Below are 15,410 nucleotides of genomic sequence, written 5' to 3' on the forward strand. Positions count from 1 at the left end.
TCAACATTTGAATTTAATTAACAGCAGGGACAGAAAGAATGTGCTTAGGGAGAAAACCTCTGGTTATTTTATGAACATACCACTCCATTCACTGACAGCAGCTGGTCTCCCCTTTTGAGGCCTCCGTGTCTTTCAGCCACCCCTCCAGGAATGATGCGAGAGATATAAATGGGGGAGTTTTGCTCCTTTCCTCCCATCACGTTAAAACCAAGGCCTTCATCAGTCTTTGGCAGTTCGACTACCCGCGGGTGGGAGTGGCCTTCACTAGCTGCAAAAGCTGCAACTGTTGCCTGAAAGAAAAGACGGGTCACTCGGTAATAACACGAGGGAAATGAGGCTCATCAGGTGCTCTGCGGGGGGTAGGTCAGGCATCTCCCCCTATTTTTTATAACATTGTCCTGTGAAAGAAAGAACACAACAGGGAGGGGTTTTCTTCACTCGGATGTCATCTATGATTCCTTTCTTTTGAAGCTCTGTCCAGCTATTTCTGGCTTTCTAAAGTTTATCCATTATGATAAATATTCTGCTTCTTCATAAAAATATTTCCCAGTTATCTCAGTTAGATATAATTCCTCCTTTTCCTGGACTCCGATCTAGGATTGACCATATACTACCTACATAGTGTACATACGCTATAATCGTTATGTATACATGTTAACTATGAGCACCTAAAGAGCAGAGATTACAGCTCCCACTTTTTATGCCACACAATCTAACCAAGGGCTTGCATAGAAATGTTCATTAGGATTTATTCAACATACTTATGAGTACTTGTATGTATATATACTGAATACATATACAATCTTGCTATTGCCATACCACTGCCTTAGGATATTCAGTTCTTTTTTTTCCCATTGAGGATGCCTAAAAGGAAATAAAAACTAACATAAAATAAGAGATTCAAGCAGACTGTTATTATTTCACATCAATAGTCCATATTATGAGGGGTCCTCTTCTCTTGCACGAATTTTTTTCCCTACATTTCACATTAATATTTCAGCTACTATAGCAAACATCGGTAAAATGAGCAGTCTATGGTTCTATATCTAGATGCAACAAATATTGTTCAATATGGGCATAATTTTATTTTAAAATTCATATGTTAATTTTTTAAAATAAGTTGAAGGAAACAACTTACCATTAGTTCCCACCACTCAAGGAAATAAATACAGCATTTAAGTAGTCTCTATCAAGAAAACATTCTCTACCTTATTCTCATTTTCCACTTCCATTAACCTGTCTTAACCACAGTTAAAGCCTACTATAAAGTGATTTACTCAACGTTGCCAATATTGATTCCCAACTACTATACGTTCTTTTCCACACACAGCATTATGACATCAATTCAGCATTATGCTACTGTCTGCATTTAGTGAAAGATAGTGAATGATATGGAAATAATGGCTTGTTTTTAGCTACATGCATTTGCTCATGCAAACCTTGTCATCATGCACAGATTTTAATGGCTGACATGGATGCAATGCAGACAGCCCAGAAACAACCAGAAAATATTGTGCTATTGCAACATTATGCTGCTATCCTGCTGTTCTGCATGAATAAGAAATGAGAATGGTAAAACACTACATAATTCACTTTCCCCTTAATTAAACCATGTAGGGATCATTTTTGTGTGTATTCCACTTCAGTACAAGCAAAGCATGATGTAATGATAACAATATCCTCTTTTTTGCCTGGGTTAAAACAAATTCTTACAAATTCACCTAGTGGTTAGTAACAGAATGAAGACTAAAAAATATCAGGAGAGAAAACCAAACAGGAGGTGATGTAACACAAAATAGTTAAACGGAAAATTCTGATTATTTGAACCAGTTCGTATTTCTTATATATTATCAGAAAGACAAAACCTTTAAAAAGCAAGTTATCTATTGTAATATTTCTATATTTGTAAAGTAAGAATTGTATCAGTGATTTTAGTTTAAAATTATAGATTCCTAACGGTTTATTTTCTAGATGATTTCATGATTCTCTTGGTGCACCATTCCACTAGCAGAGTCTCTGCAACCTCTGGATTTGAGTTTTTAAAGAAAATGTGGTCACTGCCACAAAAGGTGACAGGCCTTCTCTGTAGGTGAACATCACATTCTTCCAGCAAGCTGCCCACTGCTCAGCTGTCCACGCTGAAGAACCCTGTGTCCATGGGGTGTCAGGTGAGTTTTCTAGATGTCTAACTCAAGTCAAATCCTTGGACTTATGCATATAAATCTTCATGCAGTGAATAGGGAACAGGTTCTTATGGATCAGAGGAAGGTGTCAGAAAGCCATGTATTATACAGTGAACAAGTAGATTTGCTTGTGCCAAATGGACATCTAGTGAGTTTAATGCAATCATTCTCCTTTCTTAAGCTACAGAAGCAGCAGAAACGTTCAATTTTCCATTAGGATTTTTACCTGGGAAGTAGTACTGGTTCTAGACTCTGGGCTGCCAGTGATGTCTAAATTCTCTTACAGTGTACACACGAGAATACCTGAAACACACACGCGCACAATCAATTACTAGATCACTGGGGTCAAGTATATTTTTAAAGTTATTCAAGCCTTACCTTTGCTGTGGCTCTGGCACGGAATTCCGGACAGCCATTAACAGCTATTGTTTCGTGCATGTATTGATACACCTACAATGTTCAACGAAAGAAAAAGGATGCATAAGAACATTAGGAATATTAATTCTTTCATTGCAGAGAGGACAATAAATTTTCACTGTAAGACAGAAGTTCCCTATCACCACGTGAAATAGGCCCGAATCAATTAGCCAGGTGATATGGATCCCCAAATCCTTCCTATTGGGAGAAGGTTGGGGCAGAGGAGGCAATTGCTTTTATTGAGAAGTTTTTAATTTGGCTATCCATGTGTATCAGATATAAAATCCTTCTTTTACACTTGGTTTTATAAATACTACTATGTCGGTAAAAATGTTCACCATGACATATAGTTCTATGTTTCAAATACGTGATAAAAACGATGTGTATAGTTTCTTCCTGAATCTAGGTAACACTTCAAAAACAGTCTTCTAAACTAACGTTCCACAAAGCTGGGAAAACAATATCTTTTCTTCTCATGTTGGAAGGTATGCTACTCTTCATTACACACAACCATAATTTCTAAGTATAGAGATAAAGTGACATTCAGGAGCAAAGACAAGTAAGAGGTTCTTAGAACTAGTCACACAGAGCAGCAAGCCAGTTATGAGTTCATGTTAACATTTAAATGAAGTAAAAAGAGTAGGGGTAAAATCTGGACGGAGAATGATACTGTAGAAAGCACACAGGCTTTGCTGACTAATGCACCCAAGTCTGAGCTTTAAAATACAACTGGGGAAATATTATGAGGTCTTGGTTGAACCACTTCATTGCTTTGACCCTTTTTCTACCCATCTGAAAAAAGTGCAAGGATGTTTCTTTAGTATGGCTGTTGTTTTTATTTTAAACAGTAATGCTTTCAATGCACCTGGCATCTACTAGGCACTCCTTAAACAGAAGATATTATTACTAATTATGATTTTAGATACAGCCATGGAAATTGCTGGAACATTAGAAAAAACTGTTTCTTTCGAAACTGTCAGAGAAGGGATTAACAATATCTTTCTGCCAGTGGTGAAAGAAATTGCTTCATCATAAATAAACTGAAGTATAGAGAATGAATCTTAAAGGATGGTTTGACTTAGATATTTTGGGAAAAAATTAAATTAAATATTTTGGGCAGTATACCCCTTTTGAAGATTTAAATAATAAAGTTGTAAATATCAATTGCATAATGCATAGAAGTAAAAATCCACTTGGTATTTTGCTGGAGTATTTTTAGAGAGTGACCCATGAGCTATTTTCAGTAAAATAGGACATAGAAAAGTGCAATTGAAGATTTTTGTTCACTTTTTGCTAATTTCATTTCACTTGCATAAATCAGTTATCAAAGTGAATTCAAAATCTGATGGATTCACCCATTCAACAACCATACTTTGAGTGTCTGGGACCAATCTCTTCCCAACGTGTCTTAGCCAGTTCATCATTTCTCAAACACATTTGGCTGAATGTCCGTTAATGCTGACTCATCTTTCCCAGGTAGCACGTTTAGAGGAAAATAGACAAAGTGGTCTGGACTACAAAGGCAGGAGTACTATTCAGGATCTACTGTTTAGCCTTACACCTCACTAGATAACTGGGGTATTCAATTTCTGTGGGAAGTATAATGGGGAAGGGATCTGGTTTCTAGAAGAGCATTTATGGAATTTGTTAATAGGATTTGTTAATGCAAATTCTCCCGGTTACCAGAATAGCTGCTCAGCGTGTTTCCATGTTATTTCCTTGAAAGTGCATCATTTTGTTTTGCACAGACAGCTCTTCTAAAAATAAATTCTTACTTGCTCTTACCGACCATCTAAGAGGAAGATTTTTCCTACTCTGCTTTTATTGCTAATAAACACTCTCAAATCTGACCCCTTCACCCTATCCTCATTATCTCTTAGCACTTACCATAAAGCATTGCATTAGTGTCTTAACTGGATCTCCCTAGCACCGAACACTACGGACTTTAGCCACCATTGTCAAGTGCCTACCTGGCCGTGCCACTACTGTGCTCTTGGCTGGCTGGCCGCCCTTAGCGTGAAGGTTGCAAAGTCAAATATCTATAGGAGACAAGCAAGCCACAACAACACAGAACCCAGCCTTCTGTCTCGTCTTATTTCCCTACTTCCTTTTCTCCTCCTATTCCTCATACAGGCCCAGGTCTTTGCCCATGCCGTTTGCTGTTTCAAATGTCCTTCCATCTGGAAGACTCTTATGTATCCAAGTTTAACATAATGATTAAAGGCCCAATTTGAATATTATTTTCCTTGTTCACGTTCCCTGCTTCCCCCAAGAGGAGTAAGTCTCTCCCTCCTTGGATTCATATCTGAATTTGTCTGGAGTCATTTTGGTTATCTTTTTCAGGAAAAGTGATATCTTTGCTTTCATCCAAGGATGTTTATGAGGACTATCATTAGCAAATAATTAGGTTGTCATGAGTTTCTGATTAAAACAAAAGCTTTGTAAAGCCTAAAAGAAAGCAAATACAAGTGAAGAATAATTATCCTTAATATCCCAATCTGAACTGTGAATTAAAAAGTGGAGTATGCATGAGGCAATACTGTATATGAGTGATTGCACAGATCCTGGAGATAGCTTAGAAACAAACCCTGCCTGGGTTTACTACTTATTTACTAATTTCCCTGGGCTCAGTTTTCTCATTTGAAAAATATGCCTTAGAATTGCAACTAACTTCTAAGTCTTTTTTAAGGATTAAATGAAATTAGCACAGTTTGCAGTATGTAGTAAGTTTCTCAAAAATTACTTATTATTATTACTATCACTATTATCACTATTATTGTTATTTAATGTTTCTGAGCTTCTTTGACTCAGAAATCTTTTGGGAAGAATCTTCTAGGACTAGAAGTCCACAAACACTTTTTATAGAAAATTGATGGAAGACTATAGTTCTCAACTGGAGGCAATTTTGTCCCCAAGGGGATATTTAGCAATGTCAGGAGACATTTTGGGCTGTCCTAAATGACAGGGGGGACGGTGCTACTGGCAGCTAGTACTGGGGACTCAAGATGCTGCTAAACACTTAACAGTCATCAGGGCAGCCCCCCTCTCCCCAAAAAAGAACTAACTGCCAAAATGTCAATAGTGTTAAGACTGAGAAACTCCGGGGCTAAAGAACCAAGCTGTATCATTCCTTCTTATATGTATTAATTAGTAAGCTCTAAAAACACATTTGTATAGCACTGAGCAAAGGGGCTTGCAAATGCTCAATACTTTTTGGAGTAAATTATCATGATTCTGGTGTGCATTGAATGAGGACTTACCCTAAGCCAAGTGCAATGCTAAGCATATGAGTTAATTCAAATGTCAAAATTTAAGAGTCAGGCACTATGCACACAATGAAGCAGGCCCAGGGACGGTAACGTGCCTGTGATCACACAGCTATTAGTGGCATATTTGGTATGGAGAGACATAGCTAAGTGCCTCCAAAATCCTTCCTCTTCCAATCACACCAGGCTTTCTTATATTAAAATGCCATTAGGCCACTACTATTTTGGCTGCATGTGTGGAAACAAAAACTTGGAAATGTCACAAGTATTTATGTATTGAATAAAGGCATCTAGGTTTCATACGGTGCCTATCATTACACAATTGGCTGCAAATGTACAACTCTGAGAGCATAATATTCATCATTCAAGATTAAAATGAAATAGCATTTTAGTCATCTTTTTTTATTATAATATATGAAGATTAAGAAAAATAAGTCTAATATTAATGGAAATCTTTTCTTCCATAAAACTCAATAGATTCTGATTAGTTGGTTTTCACAAGTGGGCTGAAAAGGACATGGTCTAGTAATAGAGTCAAGTCAAAGCCTAGAGATATTTATTCTATTTTCATTAACTGTGCTACTTTTTGAGTTTCCTAGCCTCTTGTTTCCTATGGACAAAACATATCCCTACCTATGTTACTTTTCAAGGGCAATTGTAGGAATGTTTGTAAAATTTTGAAGAAAGATATTATGGAACGCTAGAGTATTTTCCCAGACACCCTGAGAGCATTCTTAACGGGAAAACAGACAAGGGCTAGATGGGCTTGAGCAAGGGAGAGTGGGGCTTATAGCCTCCAGAATCTGTTGGCACTCCAAATTTCTGGAAGACTTCAGCTCCAGCATTTCTAAGCATGTTACAATGGGCAAAATGGGTTTAATTCCTGGTGAAAATCAAGAATTTACAGAAACTCCTGTACAGAGCTTTAGCTTACATTGTAGCATCAGTAATTTCCTAACCTTGAATAAATCTCACCGATTCCACAGCATTTTGCAAACTTAGTACTTATTCTAAGATACTGAAAATTTACAAATATACATCAATTCAAAAGAGGCAATGGAATTGTACTGAGTTGATTCACTTATTCAGTCACTCAGTCAACATTCATTTAGAAGGTAATGTCTTTTTTTCTTTCTTGGTACTTTAATTTTAAGGTTTAAATATTTGACCCATCTGCAGTTTTTTAAATTTTATTTTTAAGAGTTTTTTTTATTTAGGGACATATAATAAAGTGCACAAATCTGTGTACAGCTCAATGTCTTTTGACATGTGTGGCTAGAAGCTATTCTATCAATGTGTTAGGCACAAAAACATGAAAGAAAAAATGTAATGGCTGCTTCTAAAACTTTGAATTAACATTACCTTTCACTATAGAAGACTTGTTTTAAATTTTTTTAATCCAAAATTTTAATTTTCTTTATTATTAAAAAGCAAACAAGACTACTTTTTCTGGGTGGAAATTTAATCACTGAGAGAATAGAAAGTACAGATGAAGTGGAGGCTTAAGCTTATCTATGAAGTTTACAACAGAATTCCTATTTAGATAGTTAAGCCAAACAGGTAAAATTCGAATGCAATAGGGTTTTTACTTTTGAGCTTTCATGTTAACATAGGCTGTGGAGACAGTGTCACAGTATGAACTTTATACTGAATCATTCTTCTTGATCTTGAAATCCCTGATTAGTACCGAGAGGTAAGTAAGGGATGACAAATCTATATCAGGAGTTTCTCATCCTGGATCCCTGGATTACTTTAAACAAACTATCTATGCATCTTAGTTTCCCACTATCTTTAAGAAGCAGTCAGAGAAGATAAAGTATCTGGCTTCATAAACCACAATGCATTATTTCTATTATGCTTTTATCATAATAGTTGTTGCATTTCTATTGTTACTATTATATGCATGCCTCAGACAAAGTTGGAACGAGGCCTTCAGAATTTAGCGGCTTGGCCAGCAAGTATGGAAAACATCTTGAGTTCAAAGTTGAATCTTGATCGTTCAGTCTTCAGCTCTTGGAGTTTACTGCCTTTTGTATTTTGATATTATTTTAAAATTGCTGTGTGGGGCAGACACTAGGTAGGCTCATCTTAGCCATCGCCCATTTTTAACCTCCTCTTCCAGCATGGCCTGGCCACGTGGATCCAGTTCTATCCAATGAGAATTCAACTGAAAGTCAGTAAGAAGCTTCAGGGGAAGTTTTCCCTTCTCTGCGTCTTGTCCTCATTGTGGATATAATCAGCTATAGTAGTAACCTTTCACTGCAAGAGAAAGTCCAAGGAAACTAGAGGTACCAACTCCAATTACATGGAGCTTCTGAATTGCAATAAGCAGCTGCCTTTTTCTCAACTTGTAATGAAGAAAAACGATCTTATTTGTTTAAACCACTGAAGGTTGATTTTCTGCTTCTTTCAGCCAAGATAATTCCTGATTGCTATGCTATTCAAGTAAACGTTATATATAGATATTATATATATCTATATATTATATAGATATATATATATCTATATATATATAGATATATATATATAGAACTTTGCTATAGTTACAATTCTGTTTTCTTAGTTCACTTGTTAATATAGGGCTAAGAACCTGATAGAGGATAGAATTAAACTGCAGTTTTAAAAAAAGCTGAAACTAACTGTTTGAAAAACTTGAGAAAATGAAACAACTTGACTGGGAGAAAATGTTTGCAAAACATGTAACTGATGAAGGCCCCATACCCAGAACTCAGAAATAACTCTCGAAAGCCAATAGTAAGAAAACAACCCAATTAAAAATTGGATAAATCTGAACAGGCATGTCATCAAGGAAGGTATGTGGGTGGCAAATATGAAAAGATACTTATCATCAGAGATACTCAATATCACTAGTAACTAGAAAAATTCAGATTAGTACCCTAATCAGATACATCTACACACTTATTAGTGTGTCTAGATTTTTTGAATATTGATAATACCTAGTATGGGCAAGAATATTGAACAACTAGAACTCTTGACATTGCTGGTGGGAATGCAAAATGGTGTGGCCACTTGAGGAAACAGGATAACAGTTTTCTATAAAGTTAAAACACTTACAATAAGATTCACCTACTTCTAGCTATTTATCCAAGATAAAAAAATGTATATTCATAAAAGAATGGGAACAAATGCTTATAACGGCCCTATTCACAACAGCCACAAACTGGTAACAGCTCAAATAGCCTTCAACTGTGAATGAATAGTCAAATGAAGTTATAACCATACAATCGAATATTGCTGGGTAATAAAAGGGAACAGAATACTCATACATATAAGAATGTGGATGAATCTCAAATGCATGTTACTGAATGAAAGACACCAGACTCTATAATAATTTTCATGACACTCTGAAAAGGCAAAATAATAGGACCAAAAACTGATCAAAGGTTGCCAGGAGCTGGGGACATTGAGGAGTTGACTACAAAACATGAGGGAATATTTAGGGTTTTGGAACTGTTCTATATCTTCATAATGTTGATAATTACTTGCAATTATTAAAACTCTGAGAATTATAAATTGAAAAGGGGAAATATTGCTATATGTCAATTTTACTTGAATAAACCAACTTAAAAAAAAGCAGAAAATATTTTTTAAGAGATGAAAATATTCAGAAATGTAATCTTCATGACTTTAGAAACTAAAAGTAAGAGTTTTGAAATACAAAGACCTACATATATTTAGAAAGTATTTAATATGATAGGAAACTGACAAGATAGTACAAATTAAATACTTCCTTCAAACCTTATGAATGTGGAAAGCAACAAATATACTTTAATGGATGTTAACAGTTCTTTCAAACTGGATGCTCCAGAGATTTTGTAGTGCCTCATCAAGGATAGGCAGGCCACTAAAATGTCAATAAAATTACAATAGGATTAAATAAAGCCCTCCATATCAGTGACCAAAATTAAGAAATAAATCTTAAAGCAACATTGTGAAAAATGAAAATGACATTAGATCAAGTTACCTTAGGAGGAGAAAAAGTGGAAAGACGTCTGACCAGAAGTATTTCAGCAAATAAATAAGAAATAAAGTCCAAATGGGAAAATGATATGGTCCAAGACCTACCACATTATAGTGTTCATTAAGCCTCGTTAAATGTATGACTTTTATTAAAAAGAGTTAATAATGTACTTTTTAAAAGGCCCAATATAAGTATTAAGACTGATACTTACATCTACAACTATTTATAATTTTTAATGGCTTTCTTCATTTCTCAGATTTGGAAACTCAGATCAGCGTTGAATAAAGAAAAAGTTGTTTGATGGGGTATATGACTTTAAAATATTTAAACATTTTTATAACATTAAAACTAATGATTGAGCCCCACCCCTGTAATCTTTTTATACCAAAGGCCACCTGGGTAGTTGGACAACAATGAATTTATCCTAATATAATGAAAAACATGGCAGGTTTTCTGAAAGCAGATTTTAGGCCAAAGGAGGGATCTGAAAAAAGAACTTGTGGTTCTAAATTTAATTGCATTTTGAAGAATGCAGTACGAGCAAGCGAAAATTGAGTGCTCACGTGGCCGTGCAGACTGCACTTCATTTGGCCAGAATAAAGCAGACAGAGGCCTTGAGTCACCAAACAGATGGTCCACTTATACTAGGGGGTTTTGTAGAAATAATTCCACATCAATTGAAACTTGGCTCAATAGTATTACTAGTAATTACTATACAAAATAGTATTACGAGACTGAAGGAAAAGTGTTGTCTCGAATTGGGAGTGATCCCCCGTGCTTAGATTTCCAGGAAAATGAGAAATACTTCTGAAAAGATGATGCCTTTGAATACCTAGCCATCGGCCTAGCTAAATTACAATGGAATATGGATTTCAGAAATGCTGTTCATAGGTTAATTTTAGTGAGAAGGGTCCAGCAAGAACACCCCCTAGCACTCTCTTGACGTGGGAGGGAGGAGAGGACCTCAAGGAGGAGGGTATTCTGGAACCACTTGACAAAGAGCATTAAACGCCCCCTTGTGCCTGACAGTAAATGGCATATAGTTGATTTTTCTTTTTTTTTCTGCATTTTTTACTTCTGTAGGAACTCGGCAGGGAAGCAGCAGGACTATTGGTATCTTGGGTAACAGAGTCGTCAGAATCTCTATCAACCCTGCAATTTCCAGAAGTTATTTGTATCACTTGTTTTTAACTGAATTAAAATGACTATACCATATACTTAATTTTCCAAAGGAAATAGAAAATACCTTGTTCAGTTTTAGAGTTTCACAACTCATTATTCTGTTATATCAAAGAATAATTGTGAAACTATAAAACTGAAGGATGACTATAATTGTATAAACTATACTATTAGACATTATTTTCTCTACTTATTTTAATAATTGTTTTATATTTCCTAGAGGATACTTAACACATATAACTTTCATAAGATAGTACAAATAAAATACTTTGTACAAATCCTTTAATAACTGCAAGGAAAAATGAGATCACCAAAAACAGAGCATTTCCACAGGGTCCACATGGCAGCTGGTCAAGCCACCAGGGAGAAATCGCTTTCCTTCTGGCTGTCTAAAAATGAATTCCCTTAAGGCATCTGTTCCCATCTTGTCCTTGTTATACAGCCAGAGTTCCCTGTGACAGGAAATGCCTGTGTAAAATTTGGGGAAGATGCCATTTCTAATTAGTACAACACCATTCAAAGGGACTGGATCATCTCTATTTGTTTATTTTGGGTAAAATTCAAATGAGGTTCGGGGCTTAAAATCTCCCTCTTTTTACTGATTAGATTCCGATGATGTGAAATCTCATAAGGGATCCCAAAGTGCTAGGAAACTGGCTCAGCAGGGTTGAAATATAGCAGTGTACTTAAAAGCTGGCAAGGGCTGTAAAATCACTTTCTACTTTCTAAAACAGGTCCCTACCTGAAAAACAAATTAATCATTTTGGGTCAATTAGGCATACACTGCCACTGTAGTAGGAATCATACCAGCTAATTAAGGAACAACAAAGAAAAAATTTAACTCTAATAAGAACCTACCCAATTATTCAGTTGACTGAATTAAAATTATTTATGATAGCTATTAATAAGATTGCCCAGTTGAATTGAAATTTCAATGAATAAAGTTTAAGTATGTCCCACACAATATTTGGAACATCACAAATGGATTACGGTTGAAAAAGAGACTTACAGTTTGGCAGGCAAGGAATGTTGGATACAGCTCAGAGCAGAAGAGTGGGTGCCAGTGAGGAGTAAACTGGACAAAACTTGGTGAATGTAAGGCTCTGGCTGAGCAAAGATGGAAAGAGGTCCAGTTTGGTGGCATGGGCAGGGATGCAGGACAATGAATTTGACTTTGGATGATGTTTGTTGAGTTGTGGTGTGATCTCCAAGAGATGTGCTATAGACGCTAGACATGTAGTTCTGAAGATCAGAGGAAGAATATAGGCTATAAGGCATATTTTGGTAATTTGTGAGATCTCTATTTAATTGGCAACTGAAACCCTTTGTGTATATGTTATCCTCTAGGAGAAATTTAGAGCCAGACAATGGGAGTCTTGAGGGGCTCCAACATCTATTTGTGTAATTTATAAGCTGAGCCTTAGTCTTATGCTTAACCTATGGAACTAAAGGATCTTTTAATTTAAATAACTTATATATACTGCTTTTCAAATGAAATATATTTAGAAGAAAGGGAATACAAAGAAATAAGTTGTTTAAAAGTGATGTTGACCATAAAATGAATTCATATACAATATGGAACATCTGTACAACACAGAACTTTACAAGTAAGAAATTAAAATAACTTATAATTTCATATCAGGATACAGTCACTGTTAACATTTTGGGGGATTTATTTCCAGTCAGTTTATTGATTTTTAAACACCAATATCTAGTCAGTTGTTTATATATATATATACTTTTTATAATCTGATTTTCAATAAAAATACTGGGAATATTTTCCCTATATATTAAATATTCTTTCACATTATTTTAATAGTGCCATCACATTTAACTGTGCCTATATGTATAAATGTGCCTAATGTATTTATGAAAAGATGATTGAAAAATGTAAAGTGGTCTACCTATAGGCCTGCTCATATTTCTGTGTGAAAAGTTTATCAATTATCCTTTTCACGGTAGCTTATATATTGATACTTAGTTACACCTACCTCTACTTTTGTTGAATAGATTCAAAATTGGGGCCCATTTACAGGTAACTAGTAGTTTGTTAAAAATGAAAGATATGGGATAGGGGTCAATAGAAAAGAGAAATAGACTATTTATCATTATTTCCTGATCAATTTCAATGCCAAATTTACATTAGACTCATCCTGATTTTCTGTAAGTTATAAGCATGAAAATACAGAGTATAAAACTTAAAATCAGTATTTGACCAATTAGATCATAGCCAGATCATTCAAACACAAAAACAGATTGTATATATAATCTTTACTCATCAGAATCCTAGTGCCACAGTCATGTTAACTAGTAGGCTCTGATTTTCATAAAAAATAAGAATTAGAAAATCCCGTTGGAGATGCATAAGATTTTTAAGCCATAGAAATTTGTTCCTAATACAAAAATATTTTAGAAATTGGAATCAGATTGTTTGACTTATTTTTATTTTCATTTTGCTTTGCTTTTTTTTTAAAGTAATGTTTTATTTATTTTATTTTATTATTAAGGTATTGATACACACTTTTATGAAGCTTTCACATGAAAAAACAACGTGGTTACTACAGTCACCCATATTATCGAGTCCCCACCCATACCCCATTGCAGTCACTGTCCATCAGTGTAGAAAGATGCCACAGAGTCACTATTTGCCTTCTCAGTGCTACACTGTCTTCCCCGTGACCCCACACATACCATGCGTACTGATTATAATACCCTTCAATCTCCTTCTCCCCCTCTCCCTTCCAGAGGCCCTCCCACACCCCTCCCCTTTGGTAACCACTAATTCCTTCTTGGAGTCTGTGAGTCTGCTGCTGTTTTATTCCTTCAGTTTTGCTTCGTTGTTGTACTCCACAAATGAGGGGAATCATATGGCACTTGTCTTTCTCCACCTGGCTTATTTCACTGAGCGTAATACCTTCTGGCTCCATCGATGTTGTTGCAAATGGTAGGATTTGCTTCTTTCTTATGGCTGAATAATATTCCATTATGAATATGTACCACATATTCTTTATCCATTCATCTACTGATGGACACTTAGGTTGCTTCCATATCTTGGCAATAGTAAATAGTGCTGTGATAAACATAGGTGTGCAGATGTCTTTTTAAATCTGAGAACTTGTATTCTTTGGGTAAATTCCTAGGAGTGGAAATCCCAGGTCAAATGGTATTTCTATTTTCAGTTTTTTGAGAAACCTCCATACTGCTTTCCACAATGGTTAAACTAGTTTACATTCACACCAGCAGTGTAGGAGGATTCCACTTTCTCCGCATCCTTACCAGCATTTGTTGTTCTTAGTATTTTTGATGTTGGTCATCCTAACTGGTATGAGGTGATACCTCACTGGGGTTTTAATTTGCATTTCCCTGATGATTAATGATGTGGGGCATCTTTTCATGTGCCTGCTGGCCATCTGAATTTCCTCTTTGGAGAATTGTCTCTTCATATCCGCCGCCCATTTTTTAATTAGGTTATTTGCTTTTTGGGTGTTGAAGCATGTGAGTTCTTTATATATTTTGCATGTTAACACCTTGTTGGATATGTCATTTACAAATATATTCTCCCATACTCTAGGAAGCCTTTTTGTTCTGTTGATGGTGTGATTTGCCATACAGAAGCTTTTTAGTTTGATGTAGTACTATGTGTTCATTTTTCTTTTGTTTCCCTTGCTCAAGGAGATGCATTCAGAGAGAAGTTGCTCATTTATAATCAGCAACTGATTTTTGCCTATATTGTCTTCTAAGAGTTTAATGGTTTCATGACTTTCACTCAGGTGTTTGATGCATTTCGAGTTTACTTTTGTGTATGGGGTTAAACAATAATCTAGTTTCATTCTCTTGCATGCAACTGTCCAGTTTTGCCAACAGCAGCTGTTGAAGAGGCTGTCATTTCCCCATTCTATATCCAGGCTCCTTTATCATATATTAGTTGACCATATATGGTTGAGTTTATATCAGAGCTCTCTAGTCTGTTCCATTGGTCTTTGGGTCTGTTCTTGTGCCAGTACCAAATTGTCTTGATTACTGTGGCTTTGTAGTAGAGCCTGAAGTTGGGGAACATAATCCCCCCAGCTTTATTCTTCCTTCTCAGAATTGCTTTGGCTATTCGGGGGTCTTTTGTGGTTCCACATGAATTTTAGAATGATTTGCTCTAGTTCATTGAAGAATGCTGTTGGTATTTTCATAGAAATTCCATTGAATCTGGAGACTGCTTTAGGCAGGATGGCCATTTTGACAATATTAATTCTTCCTATCCATGAGCATGGGATGTGTTTCCATTTATTGGTATCTTCTTTAATTTTTCTCATGAGTGTCTTGTAGTTTTCCAAGCACAGGTCTTTCACTTCCTTGGTTAGGTTTTCTCCTAGGTATTTTATTCTTTCTGAT

General features: G+C 35.7%; 1 protein-coding gene across 2 annotated transcripts in view; it reads right to left on the bottom strand.

The window, feature by feature from the left end:
• Positions 1-15,410, bottom strand: part of LIN7A (lin-7 homolog A, crumbs cell polarity complex component) — a 128,163-nt gene that overhangs the window by 35,909 nt on the left and 76,844 nt on the right. For both annotated transcript variants that reach the window (XM_036912332.2, XM_036912333.2), the window contains 2 exons: positions 2,562-2,633; positions 81-290 (listed from right to left, as the gene is read on the bottom strand). In XM_036912332.2, the coding sequence (XP_036768227.2) occupies positions 81-290; positions 2,562-2,633 (282 nt within the window). The remainder of the gene's footprint in view (positions 1-80; positions 291-2,561; positions 2,634-15,410) is intronic.

This window comes from Manis pentadactyla, chromosome 10 (assembly GCF_030020395.1).
Source record: "Manis pentadactyla isolate mManPen7 chromosome 10, mManPen7.hap1, whole genome shotgun sequence".
Classification (NCBI taxonomy): Eukaryota; Metazoa; Chordata; class Mammalia; order Pholidota; family Manidae; genus Manis; species Manis pentadactyla.